This window comes from Camelus dromedarius, chromosome 3 (assembly GCF_036321535.1).
Source record: "Camelus dromedarius isolate mCamDro1 chromosome 3, mCamDro1.pat, whole genome shotgun sequence".
NCBI classification, from domain to species: domain Eukaryota; kingdom Metazoa; phylum Chordata; class Mammalia; order Artiodactyla; family Camelidae; genus Camelus; species Camelus dromedarius.
The window spans coordinates 50974107-50992875 of NC_087438.1; the positions used below are offsets into that span (position 1 = coordinate 50974107).

An 18769-nucleotide genomic window follows, 5' to 3' on the forward strand; every position below is an offset into this window, starting at 1 on the left:
GCAAGGCAGCCGCCGACCTCTGTAGGTCTCAGGCCCAGCATTCCGAGCTCAGGCTGTAATTCTAAATGACCTTGGCTAAGGAAGGAAGTGTGTTCCAAGAAACCCTCCTCAGTTTAAAGGCTGGTGAACAAATGCCAGTTACCCGTAGACGAAACACCAAATAGGCCTACTGAAACAGAGAATCTTTTTCTCCTGCTTCCATAGAATATTGCTGCTTATTTTCCCTCCAGGGATGCTCCTCTCTGCAAGTCAGAGTAACTTGCTTTCTTTTCCTGGGTGTCTAAACTCACGGAATCGGCAGAATTACTAAATAAGCAGAAGACCAGAACACTGCGTTCCAGCCCTGGTTTAGCATTAATTCTATAAACCTTGGCAAATCATTTCTTGGAGATTCATGGTTCTCATCTGTAAAACGAGGAGCTTGGAAGTGAACTCTATGCAAAAAGTTTGCAAACGGTTTGAAAGTGAGCAAAACTAAAAAGCCTGAAACCAGAGAGCGCGCAGAAGACTCCTCCCCTTATTTCTCCCAGGCTACTGTAGGCGTTTTCACACACGCTCGGCACGGTCTCAAGCACCGCCCCCAGCCTCCAGCAGCTGGCCGGGGAGGTGCGCGTGTGCATCGTGCGGCCCTTCCCGCTTCCCGTCGCTTCCTTTTCCGTCTCGGCCCCGCCCACCGCCGGTGCCATCGTTTCCGGTTCAGCCTAGAGACGCGGATCTTTCTAGCCTCTGCTGCTCTGGGTCGCCTATTTCTCCAACGTTTCTGCGGCTCATTCAGTCGCTGGGGCAGGTAGTTACCAATAAAGTTTTGCTGTTTTAAAGCCGGGGGTTTTGAGCTGTTCTGATTTTCTGTCCCCTTGCTCGCTGCCTGCAGTCCTTTTCGGCTACAGGTAACAAGCTTCAGGGCGTCATGGCCAGAGGCCGCCGCGGCCGGTCGGATTTGAGGCCGTCTTTCGTGGCTTGCGCGCTCCCGTGGGCCCTGGGCCCGCCGGCGTCCGCCTCAGTCTGAGCACGTACCCTCCGCGCCCACGGGCCGCCTTGCACCGGACGCCATGGCCTCCGAGGCGCCGTCGCCTTCGTTGTCGCCGTCGCCACCTCCCTCCCCCGAGCCTGAACTGGCCCAATTGAGGCGGAAAGTGGAGAAGTTGGAACGCGAGCTGCGGAGCTGCAAGCGGCAAGTGAGGGAGATCGAGAAGCTGCTGCACCACACAGAGCGGCTGTACCAGAGCGCCGAGAGCAACAACCAGGAGCTCCGCACCCAGGTGCGCCTTCCGTCTCCAGCCCTAGGCAAAAGTCTGTGATAGCCTCGGGCCCAGAACTACTTTACAGGGTACCTGAAATAATTAAAAGTTCAGTATGATTGTTGTTCCAAATACATTTGGAACAGACCTAAAAGTCGGGTACTCAATTTAGGTAAGTGCGTGAGCTGCAGTTACTGCCAGCTTGTAGTACTTTAGTTTTCATTCTCACTTGTAAAGTTCCATTGGCAGTACGCACAATTACAATATTTTTTCTAGGTATCTTTTGAGTTTGTTAAAGCGCTGAATTTCAGTCAGTCCCATTTATCACTCACTAGATGTGTAAACTGATACTGAGCCTTAGTTGCCCATAAGATGAGAATGCTAGGACCACACTGGTGAAGGTTAAATCAAATTAAATGTGGACAGACTTTTACAAGCTATTGAACGCTCCATATGTATAAGGTTGTTCTGGGCATTTATCTTGAGTTGTCTGGTGGAAGTAAGGAGTTAGAGACACTAAACAGCTAACTCCGTTTTCATAACATACAGTAAGGACAAATCTTTACACTTAGATTTTTAAAAACTTTTAAAAAGCAAAATATTTTTTCCAGCTTGATGTTTTTGGGCAGTTGTAATCTTTCCAGACAAGTTATTTCCACATAATTATTAATTTCAATTAAGCTGTTGTCTATCCTTTGAAATATATTAGTATATATCCTAAAACCAGATATGTAAGCTGAGCATTGAAGCATCATCAAACTTTATTATGTTTTGTTATCAAATAATCAATGAAAATAACTGCTGAGTTTCTGTGCCCCTTGTATAGAGTTATTAACATTATGACAGTATAGAAAATGTGTGTTTGTTTTTTCCACAACTATTTCTTGAGCATGTACAGTGCATAATGACTGTGCTAGGAGACTCCAAATACCATGGGGAAAGGAGAGCAAACTATGATAGCCTTAAAAAAAACCTCTTTTATGATTTTAAATTGTTAAAATATTGCTTACTATAAAGATCTTAAAAGAAAATGTTTTTGCTAATCTTTGAAGAGCAAGCATTTTGGTTATTAGTATTAATTTGATAGTAGTTTAGTATGAAAAACTGAGATGCATAGAAAGTCTTGAGTCTACTGATGATAGTAAAACCCCTTACTATCTTCCTTGTCAGCCTCCCCTGGTGCTGGGTGGAGTTTGGTTGTTAACTGCCACCCCTAATGACTAAGTAGTATTTTATCTGGAGCAGTAAAAATTTGACTTGAGAACTGAGAGTGATCTAGTGGGAAAATACAATATGTACAGGCTTTGGAGTCAAAAAAAAAAAAAAACAACCTTGTGCAAGTTACTTTATCTCTTTAGATTTCTGATATGTAAGTTGGAGATTAGGACAACTAATTTGTAAGGTGGTTTTAAGAATGAGATGTTATCCAAAGAACCAATACAGTGCCTAGCATGTGGCAGATATTAAATAAATGATCTTATTTATGGTAGTAGTGGTAGTAGCCAGAGCCAGGACCAGGGCAAGGCAATCAGTAGCCTAGGGTGAAAAGTTTAAGGGGGCATCTTTTTCAGGTACAGATCCTATATTTGCATGAAGTTGTGAGTTCCTTCTTAAATTTGTGCCCTTAGGTGTCTTGCTTACTTTACTGTAGTTCCAGCCCTGGTAGTAGCAGCAGATCTGATAGTTCTGTGAAGTGCATAGGAAATCCGTATATAATCAGTCTTACCACCTTTCTCTTTTTAGCTTTATGTACTGTTAAAGAAATATTTAAAAGTTTGTTTCTTAGTTAATTTTGTGCTTATGATAGATTTCATCTCACTCTGAGATTCTGTCTGGCTCAGGTGTTGATGAGGCTGCTCTTCATCTGTTTATAGATATTTTCCTGCCGTATTGCTCTGGCCTTGGCATTCACTGAGGCACAGGGAAGACCGGCGCCCCTTATGAGGCAGTCATCTCTATTTCCTTCTGCTGCAGTTATTTAGTTATTAGATTGTTATTTCAAGAAAAAATACATTAATGAGTGGCATTGTTTAAGTGAATGGGTAATTCTAGGTGGAGAACACTGAATTACACTAGGTAATCAACAGTTTAATTTTTCTTAGGGAGAACTGCTGACTGAATAAAATATTGGTATAAAGACATCCTTATTTGTTAGAAATTAAGGATCCCATTCACAAAGTCCTACTAATTTAGTCATTCTTACTTCTACAGGGGAATTTTGAGGTTTAGCAAGAGCATGTAAGAATAAAACCGTCTCCTTCTGCAAATGTAAAAAGTGAAAGCCAGTTACAGCGTTTTGAGCTTTTCCGAAAAGGAAACTAGCTGCTATTGATACTTCTTCAAATTTTTACTAAGAAAAATAATTACTATAATTTCAGAGGAATGGTGTGTATATTGTTAGATTGTTGTATGGTTTAATTTTCCTAAGGCTTTATTTTCTTTCAGGTAGAAGAGCTCAGTAAAATACTCCATTGTGGAAGAAACGAGGATAGTAAAAAATCTGATGTAGAAGTACAAACAGAGAACCACCCTCCTTGGTCAAGCTCAGGTATTCAGCTTATAGTGAAGATAACCCTAATATTATTACATTCAAATCATGCTAACCTGGAGTTCCCTTTAGATTTAAAATATACATACTTCTAGATAAATAGGAGATCTGTTGCAGTGCTGACTTTTCTCCGTATGATTTGGTATTTTCAGATAATCTGCTGTTTTAGTGGAAAAGTAGAAATGTATTGTCATTCCTATAAATACATAATAATGTTAACATGCTTTCTGTGTCACATTCAGTGAATAATTTTGCTGTGCTGTAAGCCACCTACTCTCATCTGGCCTTGCTTGTGACCAGGAGCATGTGTTTTCTTGTTGATGCATTCCACGTAGCATCTCTTCAGTGTCAGTCTCTTAGGCCCTTGTAAGAGTGATGAGCCTACAACCGTGGCCTCATCAGTGCCCTTACATTGTGAGGCAAAATAACTGAGCAGCTGAGTTTTAATTAATAAGGATCACAAAGAATGATCTTTCCCATTAAATTTTTCCTTTTATTCAGTATGCAGTTTAGCTAAACTGCTAAATAAAGCAATAGTATTAACATTTCATATCTGTATGATACTATGTTTTTTAAAAAAGTCAGCATCATAAGAGAAATTTTTCAGAAAAATCAAGCTTTGATGTGTCTATTCCACTGTCATTTGATGTTTAGCAATACTAAGGTATATGGTTAGAAGTTGTTAAGAGTTGCTATTTTTTTTATTTTTTTGGACAGAACACAGGCTATCTACTTGTTTTGTTTCTTTATTCTTGCTGTGGAAAATCCAAATCTCATTACCCTTTTTTTCTTTTTAGCTTGATAGCTAGGGTACTGAAGGTGACATTAGAATCAGAGAGAAATACTTCTGCAGATTTACTTGCACCATCCATTTTAATCTATTCAAATGTGTGTAATTATAAAAATATGATTTGTTTGCAATGTGTTGTTTTGTATTCAGTGCCAATGTTTTGGAATTAAGTCCTTTTTATATACAGTATTCTAATGTGATATCACTTCATTTCTTTTTGCTGCAGATTATTATTATCAGACATACTATAAAGATGTTACTCTTCCAAATAAAGTGTCTGAATTCTCAGTTCAGGAAGATCAGGATATCGAAGCTTCTACTTTTAATTCTGAAGGCCAGTCACACATAGAAAATGATGCTTATGCTGGTACTAATGTAACAGAAAATGTTAAATGTGGACAAGAGGACCATTTTGCCTCAGATTCACAGGTAATAGAATGCTTAACTTGAAACTGTTGATACTCAAGAACCTGTCCTTTGCTATTATTATGTAGAAAAATAGACAATTCTTTGGTTGATCACAACATGTATAAGGGTTGTATACATTCTGTGTGTAATTATACAGTGAATAACACAGTTTTTGAGAAACAAAAATTAGAACTTGTTCTTATGTGTAACTGTTTTCCTACTCTGTTGTGTTCCAAAAATGTATGATATACCACCAGCAATGTATGAGGGTTCCAGTTTCTCTGCATTCTCATAAACTTAAAGAAAATTTGTCAGTATGTTTTGACTTAAACAAAAAATTTAAACAACAGCCACAATACTACGTTCACACCAGTTTTTTTTTTTTAATGCTTCCTTTATGTCAGATATCTTGTCACTGTTCAAACTTCCCAGAAGGTTTTATAAATTTGTTTCTACGGTTTGTTTGAATCAGGATACCAATAAGCTTCATACAGTGTAACTGCTTGATGTGTTGTATATCTCGTATAATTTATGGCCTTCTCTATCTCTTTTCAAAATTTTTTCCCCTTGAACCGGTAATTATTGAAGAATCCAGATCATTTGTCTTAAAGACTATTTCAGTCTGTATTTCGTGGATTGCTTCCCTGTGGTATCAGGCATTTGTTTTTGGTATAATGGTCACTCACTCAATTTTAGTGTCTTCAAAACTGGGTCAGAATCAGTGGATCAGATTGTAATTGGTAGCCATCCCCTTCCATTGCAGAAATTGAGGTCTTATTATTCAATCTCTTTTAGGTCTGTTTAGTGTTTCAAGTTCTTTTAACTTCTGTTGACATGAGGAAGTTTTTGTCTATTTGACATCATTTTGTCTTACCTAGGAGCCAGCATCTGCATTAGCAACAGAAGATACATCCTTAGAAGGTTCTTCATTAGCTGAAAGTTTGAGAGCTGCAGCAGAAGCTGCTGTATCACAGACTGGATTTAGTTATGATGAGAATACTGGATTGTATTTTGATCACAGCACTGGATTTTATTATGATTCTGTAAGTATCTCAGACCTATTAATACGTATGATTGTATTCTTAGTTGCTTGAATACCAAATATTAAAACCTGAATTAAGAAAAGCAGGAAGCTGCATTTAAAAATTATGTTTGATTCAAAACTATGTGATAAAGGTAAAGATTTATAAAATAGCTTGTGGAACTGCACTTTTGGATTTTTTAATTAAATAAGTTCATTGTGTTATTATAGATAAATATTTTAGAGAGGCCTAATAATCTTTTATATGTAAAGTAACATAAAAATGTTAAAGTATTTATTAATAAAAGCAGACAATTAACTACATCTTGTAAATTGTTTAAGAACCTAAACATTTTTTCATAGAATTTGTAAGGAAGTAACACTGTTAATTCCAGGCTTGGGGTAAGATTTTTAAAAAATTGTCTCGAATACTTATGTCTTTATGAATCCATTTAAGGCCACAGACAGTGTTTTTCTTGAATTCACAATAGCATGTTTATTATTAGTCACTGTTTTCCTTTTTGTGGCTTTTAAACATTTCACTCTTTAAAGATCAATCTGTTAACAGTAAGAAGTAGGAAGTTAGTATGGAATCAGAAATGTGATGGACTACTGACTAGGACAGAACCAGAAAATAAAGTTCTTTATTCATCATATAGTGTTATGGCTGTTGAAGGTCTGGTACTTAATTGGAGTTTTTCAGGTTTTGATGACAAAGATGATGGAACTTAGATACCACATACGTCTATCTCAGTGGTCTAGGCGTGTGATCTGGTCCTCAGGAATTACAGAATGTAGTGCCCCAAAGTGGAGCAAATATCCACCATTCCATTTATTGAAACTATTGTTAACTAACCTAGCAAATATAATGATAATGGTAAATATCTTAGTTAGATAAGGAATTTCATTAGCTTGTCAGTTTGCATTAGGGATAGTGCTTTGTAAATACTTTGTTAAGAGGTAATTTTCTTCATAGGAGTATGCTAATTGACAATGCTAATTAATACCCAGAATATTAATGGTTAAACTCTTTTTACCAAGGAGAATAGCTATTACTTACTTGGTTTTTGGAAAATAAGGCATTTCCATGTGTCATTAGTCAATGTCATTCTCTCCTTTTTATAACTGTCCTCTTGACGTCTGTTTTGCAAGTAGTTAATTACATTCTGCAGGTTATGTCTCAGTAAAGTAGGGACTTCTCATTGCTTTGCCATTTTTATTGTCCTAGTTTTCACTTTATTTTAATTAAATAAAAAATTTGTTAAATATTTGAAAATGTCTATATTTTGGACTGAAAGACGTAACATTAAAAAGATTTGGGTTGTAAAAATTCTGTTATCCTTGGAAATAAAGGTTAGAAAGCTTCCATTCAGTTTTTCAGTTAAGGGAAAGATAAGAATTCTTAATATTTTTCTAAGGGATCTACAACAGTCAGAAAAAATAAATTATTCTTTTTCAGGAAGTTTCAGTTGCTTAATCTCAGTATATTGTAAGATGTTTCCAGATCTGATCTGTATGGATTACGATGTGAATAAGATATAGACTGTTCAGTTAAATCTTGGTTATAGAGTACTGGCCAGTATCTAATAAATGCAGATGAATGCTTAATTTTATTTTTCTAGTTTTTATCCATAATTTACCAAAATTCTATTTTGCATAGCTGCTTTACTTGTAAGTCTTACTTAGTTACTTAGTGTAGAATTAATTAAATAGTGAAGACAGTTTTTTTATTTCTTTATATAGTATGTTATGTATTGTTTATGAGCTTAATTTTCAAATTTTTCTTCAGGGCTTTGAGTCATGAATGTTAAAAGGCAAATCTTTGTTTCATGACATTAACAGTTTAGGGATTTATACTGGCAAACGATTATCATGTAATCATACAGAGAATGAGTCTGAAATTGCTTTTATATGGTCACCTTTTTTTGATGCATGCCTTGTTTTTCATAACTTCTAAAAGATTTCTTGTTGAACCATATGAAGCTACTGTTTCTTTAAGTAAAAAAATGGTCAAATATTGGCAGTTTCATGAGATTTAATTTAGTATTTAAGTGTATTCATTTTTCACACTAAGAAAATTAGAACAGGTATTGAATGGTAAAATGTTTTGGAAAATTACAAGCATTTTTCATTCTGTTTTCTTTATTATCTTCAGAAGATACTGGAGTTCTTAAAAGAAACATGTACTATGTATTTCTGAATATATTTGGTATTTTGTTAAGTTTAATTTTCTACTTTTATTTCATCTTACATCAATAGAACTTACTGTTTTCTTGATTTTGAAAGGAAAATCAGCTATATTATGATCCTTCCACGGGAATTTATTACTACTGTGATGTAGAAAGTGGTCGATACCAATTTCATTCTCGAGTAGATTTGCAGCCTTATCAGAGTTCTGGAACAAAACAAAATAAAGATAAAAAATTGAAGAAGAAAAGAAAGGATCCTGATTCTTCTACAGCAAATGAGGAAAAGGTAATGTCTTCATAATTTTTAAGATGTACATAATAGTGATATTATAATTAAGCCAAAATTTTTCAAGAAACTGAAAAATCATTTAGTAACTCTGTATTTCAAGCATCCTCATTACAATAAGATACCAGAACCTATGAGGCAGTAAGCTTTCACATGGGGCATACGTGGACTTTTCACAAATTCTCAGTCACTAGAAATAGAAAAAATTTCTTAAAGGTAGATTTAGGGCAAGATAAAATACTCTTGTGTTAAAGAATTTGGAAGAAGAATATTCAGACCCTCAACTGATAAGTTAATTTCAGTGCACAATTCACGGTAAAAGAAGAACATAGTTTGTTAGTAGATGTAGGTGAAAGTTCAACTTTTTTAGTTATGTTGAGCAGTATCTTGCAGATGTTGGCAAACATTAAAAAAACCCATTGCTAGCAAATATAGGGTACATGCATATTTATAAGGAGTGTAAATTGATACCTTTTGGGAAAATAGATTGTATGAATACCATAAAAGTGTTCATATTATTTAATTGGAAAATCTTGTTTCTAGTAATTAATTTTTTAAAAAAATCCAAAGAAGAATTCCTTTGTATAGTTATATAGCAATATTTATAAGAACAGAAGAAAATTAAGGGTTCAGATGGCTGACAGTTATTGACTAAGAGGATGAAAGTACATTTAAACTTCCAGTTACAAAATAAATGAGTCACAGGGATGAAATGTACAGTGTGGTGACTATAGTGAATAATACCATAATATTTTGGTGTAGAAACAGATGGTAACTAGACTTGACATTGTGATCATTTTGTAATGTATAGAAATATCAAACCATTATATTGTGCACCAGGAACTAACATAGTGTTATAGGTCAGTTATACTTCAAAAACAAAGAAACTCATAGAAAAAGATACCAGATTTGTGGTTACTCTAGCTGTGAGTGGTGGGGAGGGGTAATTGGATGAAGGTAGTCAAAAGGTACAAACTTCCAGTTATAGGATAAGTAAGTACTAGGAATGTAGTATACAACATGATAAACGTAAATGAATACTGCTGTATGCTATATATGGAAGTTATTTAGAGAGTAAACCTAAGAGTTCTTGTCACGGAAAATTTTTTCTCTTTATTTTTTATCATTATGAGATGATGGATATTCACTAAACTAATTGCGGTAGTCATTTTTGATGTATGTCAAATCATTGTGCTGTACACCTTAAGCTTCTACAGTGCTATACGTCAGTTACTTATATCTTAATAAAAATGGAAGGAAAAAAGAAAATGATAGTACATTTAATTAAAAAAGCATCATTTAGGCCTTAAAATTGTAGTGCTTATAAAGACTGAGGGGAACTCTTTAAATGCTTATGTTACAATGTTAAATTTAAAGAAGGAAAATAAAATTTTATCAAGGCTTTTATTTCTACTCCTTAAACAGAATAAGGTTGGTGGTTTATAGGTAGGAAAGGAGGCTTATTTATTATATTGGCATTTCGTGAATTTTGGCAACTATTAAATACTTAACTTTTAATTTTTTTTGAAGTATAGTTATGTGCAATATTATGTTAGTTTTAGGTGTACTACTTAGTGATTTGACTTTTATATGTGTTATGAAATGATCACCATGGTAGGTATAGTAACCATCGTGTAGCCACATAAAAAGTTATTACAGTATTATTGACCATATTCCTTATGCTGTATATTACATTCCCATGGCTAATTTATTTTATAACTGAAGATTTGTACCTCCTAATCCCTTTTATCTCTTTTGCCTCCACCTCCAACTCCCTCCCCCTGGCAACCATGCATTCTCTATGAGTTTGTTTTCCTTTTGTTTTTTTGATTGCATATGCAGGTGAATTCATTAGGTATTTGTCTTTCTCTGTCTGACTTATTTCACTTAGCATAATACCCTCTGGGGTCATCCTTGTTGTTGCAGATGGTAAGATTTCGTTTTTTAATAGCTGAGTAATACTCCATTGTGTGTATGTGTGTGTGTGTGTGTGTGTGTGTGTGTCTTTCTAGTGTAGGATCTCCCACGATGGGGAGCCCCACTGGGGGTTCAGATTCATTGCTCCTTGGGAAGGACTTCTGTCATTGTGATATTCTTTCCATTTTTTAATTTTTTGACAGGTTTTGATATTACTAATTAAGTAATCCAAAAACTTTATTGGCCTACAGCCTGATTAGAATATGCCAGATGAGAATCAATATTGCATAGAAAGTTGTACACAATTTTTTGCATAGGAAACTTTACCTCTGTACCATGAACATTTTATCCATCTGAAAAAATTTTCTGCATCCACTGCTAATACAGAACGCTTGATAATCTTGTCTTTTTTTAACCACCAGAGCACAGTTCACAGTGTGGAAGGGAGTACCCAGGGGTGTGGGTCTCTATGCCTCCTACCCATCTCATGTAGTTCCTTCTTTATGTCTTTAGTTTGGGAAATCTTTTCTAATGTTCAGGTTATTCTCGTAGATAGTTACTGTGTGAGTAGTTGTAATTTTGGTTTGTTTATGGGAGGAGGTGGGTTCAGGGTCTTCCTACTTTGCCATCTTGGCTACCTCCCCTATTCTTGAAATTTTATCTCAATTCTCTATTTGATTTGCTTTTATTTCTCTATTATTTTCACTGACAATACCTGGGCATTGAAGAGTATGTAACTAAAATACTAAAGGTGATTTTTTGCTTTAAAACCTGTTTTAATGACTCATATCTGTTACCAGTGGTTGAACTGTTAGGAAGGATACATTATGGAACTATTTTTCTCTAACAAAGAAAAGAACACATTGAGGTCTTCAAATGACTGTTCCTGACAAGCTAGAGAATGAAATTTGAAAGTGTTCTGTGAGATTTTGGTCCAGCTTAGCGCCTATAATTGTTCATCTTTACCATCCTTCTTCAAAAATATGTTAAATTCAGGACAGGGACTTAAGAAAATACCTGATGGAATTTTGAGAAGTCCCCAAGGATTCTCAGACGTAGCTGTGAAACGTGGGCAGAGACTGGTTAGGACATCCTTATCTTTTTCTTTAGTTTTAAGATATTTTTGAACCTTACTTTTTAGAAGCATAGAGTATGTGGAAGAAAGGAGGTAGGGTGAGGAGATTGGAATAAGTAACTTGAAATATGTGTATGTACCTAAATGCCTACATGAAGGCCCTAGGCCTCTTATATTTTAATGAATATTTATCTAATGTTCTAGACTGACAGATAGTTTTTAAAAAGTAACACCTCTTGCAATTTCACTTATTTTTCCTCTGCATGTGTTGTTCTGTAGGCAGTAATAATAAAATATACAAGATTGGAAACTGCTTTTTTTAAAAGGTATATTTAGATAGGGAAATTTTTTGGCTGTAATTCACAATGGCTTTAAAGTTCCTCTGAGTTTTTTAGTTCTTGCCCTTGTTCTTGTCCTTGGTGAGTTTGTGTTGCTGAAAGTACATCCAGTTTATCACACTGTCTGAGTGTTTAGCCAGTCTCCAAACTGAATTTATACTGCTATTAAAAATATGTGTTTAAGATGCTCTCTTATTTTATAAAATAATAGAACATATGAATATACTTGATCATGTTGCTCTGAGGCAGAAAGAAAATTCAGAGTGTGCTCTACACCAGAGGAAAATAACTTTCTTCTAAGCTTAAAGTAATAGATTTGTTCATTTGTCCTAAGGCATGCCCAATAAGCATGTGTAATAAATTATAAAAGGCTTATGCCAGATACGTTAGAATCTTGGAATAAAAGATGTAACTGATTCAGCTGTACTTTTGGTGTATTGTCAGACCAACTCTATAAAGTATTAAATTTTAGCAAAGCTTCAGTTCTGCTACATTAGGTATATTTGGATCTTTAAATCCCTGCCTTAATTAAAGCCACTTTTATGTTATGTATGTTGACTTGATAATTAATTCAAAGTTCAAAAAGAAAATTTAGGTTTAGTTGTATTCTCTAGGCCTGCATTGTTCAGTCAGCTACATGTGGCTATTGAATGCTTGAAATACAGCTGGTCCTAATTAAGATATTTTGTAAGTGTAAACTACACTCAGTTATGAAGACTTAGTACAGAAAATCCATGTAAAATATTTCATTAATAATTTTATATTGATTAAATATTAATTTATGTATATAATTATATTTTATAAATACTGGGTTAGATAAAATAATACAGTGAATTACCTGCTTCATTTTACCTTTGTAATGTGCCTACTAGAAAATTTTAGAGTACAAATATAGCTTGCATTATATTTTTATTGGACAGCATTGATCTAGGCTGTCACATAGTCCAAGCAATATGTGATAAGGTACTAGACAGAAACAGTTAAGATATTGAGAATAGATAATTGGGATAAATTGTAAACATAGTCTATAGCACTTGGTAATTGGTGTTTAAGGGCACCAATGTTGTGTTTAAGGTCATGTCAGACTTTTGATTTGGGTAAATGGATGGTAGCATCATTAAATGAGAAAGGGAACATGAGAGGAAGAGGCAGTAGAGATAATAGCTATTGTTATTTCACTGTACATACATTTTCACTAACTCATTGTAACATTTAACATTAAACATTATATGATGGTCATGTTTAAGATTATTCTCTCTTCTTCCCACCTCTTTCCAGAATTTGAATTCAGAAGATCAAAAAACATCCAGTATTGACCATATAAGCTGTATTGAAGGAGAAGATTTTGCAAATGTGAAAAAGAAGGCCAAAATAAATATTCATTACAAAAACAGCTCCCCCGTGTTTACTGTTCCAGTTAGTACAAAGACTACAGAATCTCCTCTTAATGAAAACATTTATAATTCGGCTTCATTTAAAGATAAGAAAATCACAGACACTGATAGCGAGCCAGAAGAAGGTGAAATAACGGACTCTCAGACTGAGGACAGTTACGATGAAGACATTACCAGTGAAGACAATGTAACTGCAGAAGATACTGAAGATGAAGGTGAGTCAATCACCATTGTTTAGTTTTACATATATAACCCAGTCTAGTCATTATAAAAGTGCAACATAGTTACAAATGTTAGTGACCCATATCTGCCAAAAAGTGAGCTGATTGTTTTAGTTTAGTACTTGGACCTTTCAGTGCATTGGATGGTCTAATCAGTAGAACACAAGTTACCTACTTTCTAATCCTAAAATGTGTATTAAGTCTATTTTAGTGGATTAGATATTTGTCATCTACTTTTGTAATTGAAGGAGGGAAAGCAAATTGCCTTTAGGAGTAGTCCATAAATTCAGCTACATAGATATTATGGCAAATTTAATTTATTTTATTTGATGATATAGAGACATACTTTTAAAACCCAGGATTTCGTATTAGTGTGTATAAGCTTATTCTGTTGTTAAGGAATGTCTGTCAAATTTTTTTTTAAGGGCAGACTCAGTTTTTCTTACTTAGTATAACAATGCTTTTTGGGGGCATTTTCAAATTCTAAGACCTTGAGAGAGAGTTGATTATTTTACAGTGTGGTAGATGTTAATATCTTTAGGTTGAGCATTTTCTTACTTACTGTCTTACTCACTGTTTATGTCATTAGCAGAATTCAAGAAGGTTGTTTTAAACAGAAAAGAGTTTTGATCAGTATGTTTTATTTTATGGATGACTTAGCCTTCTCATCCCTAGACATTTCTAATTTTTTCCATATCATTTGAATTAATATTTACCCATATGTTTCTTTGGCAGATGAAGAAAAGATTTGGCCCCCATGTATTAGAGTAATTGTTATTAGATCACCTGTATTGCAGACAGGATCACTTTTTATTATTACAGCTGTAAACCCTGCTACAATTGGAAGGTAAAAATGTTTAATATTATTTTTGTGTGTTTGTCTTATTCCAGTGGTTTGTACTTTTCTTGAGCAGTTAATAATTTTTTTTTATTTCATTTTCACTTTTTAATTACATTTTTTATTTGGTTTTTTTTGGGGGGGTTAATTAAGTTATTTATTTACTTATTTATTTTTTAATGAGGTTACTGGGGATTGAACCCAGGACTTCATGCATGCTAAGCATGTGCTTTACCACTGAGCTATACCTTCTCCCTTTGAACAGTTAATCATTAAATGTGCATGGTACTTGTTCAGTAGCCAAAAGATAACACCCACATCCCTCTCTCTGCCACACAGAAAATACTACTGACACTTAACCTTTTGCTACTTGCTTTTGGAAGTCAGTTGGAGATATTGGAGATATCATTGTCCCCATTGGTGATACCATCTACAGAGATTTTGTTATTTTCTTACTTTTCATACTGCCCTTTTTAGGTTTAAATTACTTATTCCCAGTATTGGCCTTCTCTGATTCTTCTCCTTTACCCCTTTGTAAATCATAACCAGCTTGGTAGAGAGGTAGGTTTTAATCATGATAGAATAATTTCCTTTCTTCCCAACTGGAAAGATAATGTATTGTTAATTCAGATTCCATATGCTATCTTAATTTTGAATTCTTGGAGAATAGTATACTCCTCTTACATGTAGTAATAGAAGTGGAAACATAGTCAATAGATCTGGAATAAATGATTGACATTAGTAAAAAGAATATTTTATCCCATTGGATGTTTATTAGCCTCTGACAGGTGTACCAAAGAATGAAAGTAATTTGGAACCTCCTTTTAAATAGGAAATTTAGAGTAGGATTATGGAAGCCAGATTTAGTGTGGTAGAGAGACTTGCAGTTTAATGTTATCTTTTTTTTTTTTTCCTTTAAAAAAGTTTTTTTATTGAAGTGTAGTCAGTTTACAATGTTAGCTTCAGGTGTACAGCAAAATGGTTCAATTATACATATACATACATATATATATATTTTCGGTTTCTTTTTCATTATGGCTCATTATAAGAAATTGAATATAGTTCCCCATGCTTTACAGTAAGTCCTTGTTGTTTATCCACTTCACATATAGTAATGTGTATCTGTCAGTCCCAAACTCCCAATCTATCCCTCCCTTCTTTCCTCCCTGGCAACCACAGTTTGTTTTCTATGTCTGTGAGTCTATTTCTAACATTATCTTTTAAAACAAAAAAAATTTATCTTTTAAAAAAATTCTTTCTGTGTCACTGTAAGTGCACCATTTATATATGCTTCAGAAATTATTAAAGACGTTTTACTTAACTCTGCAGGGAAAAAGATATGGAGCATACTCTCCGAATTCCTGAAGTTGGTGTCAGTAAGGTAAGCTCTTTGAATTTTCATATAGAGCCCCGTAATGTGATTTTTATAAATCATTATTATGGCAGAAAGCTGAGGGATTTTGCCATTAAAAAGAAAGGTTAATAGTATGGTAATGGAACTGTAAGCAATGCAGATTTGTTTATTCCACTGCTTGAGAAAATAAAAATTCTTTATCACAATTTGGATGAACTAAATTATGTTTAATTTTTAACAGTCTGGGGCAGGAGTAGAAAGTGTGTATTAATTTAAGTATTAAGGTAATACTCATTTAACAAATATTTATTGAGTGAAATACATATGCTAGATATTATGGCAGTTCAAAAATAAATCAGTCCTGGATTCAGGCTACTATAGTGCATGGTTACTTTGAGTCCAGAGTATTTTACAATTCAGGAACAGTCTGTCTTCTACCATCCAGGGCTCTCCATTTTATTTCTTTTCCTAGTTGAATCTCTAATGGTTTCAGGAAAAAGAAGAATTGGGTTTTCCAAAATAAATTATAAAAACAGAGTTGCAGCTTAAGTTATAAATAGAAAAAAACTAAAGGTTTAGCTGCCAAAACTCTGGATACTTCATACTTACCTTATTTCCTTATTATATTTTCTGTAATTTTACCCATTCCTTTTATGACTGTTATCTTTTGCCTTTTTCTTTTTTGGCCTTTCATCATCCCCATTTTGTTTCTATTAAAAAGACTCTAAAATGGTTCTAAAATACATATTGTGATTTTTTTGGCTTTTGGGGATGGAACCTGTTTCCTCTTACTAGTTTGAAAGTCTATTTTTACTTTGTTTCGACTCATTTAGAGGGAAGGAAATCCTCATAATCTTAACTCTGACTGAATTATCTTACTTTTTTAAAACTTTCCTATGACCCTTGATTCTTCTGCATCCAAAGAAAACCCAGTCTGTAACTTAAATAGGAAATTTCTCCACACCAGTCTAAAATATAGGTAGTTCTCTGGTGTCATTTCTGTTTTTTCTTTCTTTTAAACAAACATATGGTGGGGTAGATAATTTGTTAGCTGTGTGAAATCAGTTTGACAATATATTATTACACATACCCAGGTATAGCAAAAAATTAAATTAACCCTCTACACACACACTTAATATTATGGGAAAGACAAACAAATTTTTAACCAGTGAATAGGAGAGGATCTTCTAAGTTTAAAAAAAACTGGGGGATGTGGGTGGGAATCACAGAAGACAAGGTAATTTTGAATAATTTAAGCCTGAAGTTCTTTATATATTAAGAAACAAATTTAAAAGGCAAACTAGGACAGTCAAGACAGATTTGACAAAATAAATCTCCTTTATATTTTAAAAGCTCATGCAAATTTAGTTTTCAAACCCACTGTGACACCAAAAGATGAATGAGTGAAGAACATAAATAAGCAGTTCACAGTAGAGGAAATATGGTTAACATTTGAAAATCATTCAGTATTTATAGTAATTTAAGAAATACAAGTGAAACCAAGATGTCAGTTTTTACTCGTTATATTAAATAAATGATAATTATTAAATATCATTCCTGTTGAGGGCATAATTTAGAACAGCTCTTTGGAGTAAATCCTTTGATACAGTTGTTATTCTAAACAACCCAATTGAAAAAAAATGTATGGTGGACATGAAGAGAAAATTGACAGAAGAGGAAATCCAAATGGCTAATATAAAAAAAGGTTTCAGCCTCAGCAGTAATCAGAAAAATGCAAATTATAATTACAGTGATGAGATTTCATTTCATATCCATTAGGCTTTTAAAAATGAAAAATTCTGACAATACCAAGTGTTGGTTAAGACTATATAGTGTAACTAAGAATTTTTACAGACTGTTGTTGGGAATATAAATTGGTACAACCACTTTGGAAAATCATATGGCCTTTTCTAATAAAGTTTAAGGCTTTCATGTCCTATGGCTTAGCAATTTCATTCCTAAGTGTATACCTCAGAGAAACACTTGGCATGTCCACAAGAAGGATGCATGTACAAGAATGTTCATAGAAGCATTTAAAAAAATAGTAAAACCTTAGAAGAAACCTAGATGTTGTCATCAGAAGTATATGTAGATTATGGTACTACAATACGATGTGTTACCATTCAGCAAAATAGCACAGCTGTGTGCAGCAGCTGGGTATACCTCACAACATCATGTTAAGTCAAAGAAGCAAAATAAATGAAATATATTCTGTAGTATACATTTGTCAGAATTCATCAAGCTGTACATTTAGACCCATGAATTTCCTGTCTATAAATTACATCTCAATACAAAATTCACATAGTTTGTTTTCCACTTATATCAAATTCCAAACTAGACAAAATAAACATCTTTTATGGATACATACATATGTGGTAAAAGCATAAAGAGTTGCATCATGATTAAAATAAACATCAAACCTCTGAAAGAAAGGGTGAGGGATAGACAGAGTGAGGTACACATTGATGAATAATAATTCATTTTCTTTTAAGTATCTGAGGCAAATATGGCAAAATTTATTAAAGCTGTGTTATGGGTAGACAGGTTCAATATATTTTGTGTGTTCGAAACATTTTGTAATACCTTTATGGAATCCTTTAAACAGCTTTATTGAGGTACAGTTTATATACCATATACGGTTTACCTATTTAAAGTGCATAACTCAGAGGTTTTTAGTTTATTCACAGTTATACAACTGTCACTACAATCAGTTTTAGGACATTTTCATCACCATGAAAAAAAAAATCATACTTAATAGTAGTCTCTCCCTGTTTCCTCCTAACCCCCGTAGCTCTAGGCAACCACCAGTCTACTTCCTGTGTCTATGGATTTGCCTGTTCTGCACATTTCATATAAATCAAATCATACAGTATGTATTCTTTTGTAACGAACTTTTTCATTTAGCATGTCTTCAGGATTCGCCCATGTTGTAGCATGCATCAGTACTTCACTTCTTTTTACTGCCAAATAATGTTCTGTTGTTCAGATGTAATCTATTTTGTTTATCTGTTCATCAATTGATGGATATTTGAATTGTTCCAAATTTTTGGTTATTAAGAATAATGCTGCTGTGCACATCCTTGTACAAGTTTTTGTTTGGATATATGTTTTCATTTCTCTTGATATCAACCTTGGAGTAGAATTGTTGAGTC

The 18769-nt window shown here is 34.0% G+C and overlaps 1 protein-coding gene across 1 annotated transcript in view; it reads left to right on the forward strand.

Annotated features, from left to right (window-relative positions):
* Positions 1-684: 684 nt before the first annotated feature.
* Positions 685-18769, forward strand: part of AGGF1 (angiogenic factor with G-patch and FHA domains 1) — a 29706-nt gene continuing 11621 nt past the window's right edge. Inside the window, exons 1-9 of the mRNA XM_010975022.3 lie at positions 685-787; positions 872-1259; positions 3684-3786; positions 4803-5005; positions 5863-6027; positions 8292-8480; positions 13089-13419; positions 14161-14272; positions 15593-15644. Coding sequence (XP_010973324.1) covers positions 1050-1259; positions 3684-3786; positions 4803-5005; positions 5863-6027; positions 8292-8480; positions 13089-13419; positions 14161-14272; positions 15593-15644 — 1365 coding nt within the window. The 5' untranslated portion in view covers positions 685-787; positions 872-1049. The remainder of the gene's footprint in view (positions 788-871; positions 1260-3683; positions 3787-4802; positions 5006-5862; positions 6028-8291; positions 8481-13088; positions 13420-14160; positions 14273-15592; positions 15645-18769) is intronic.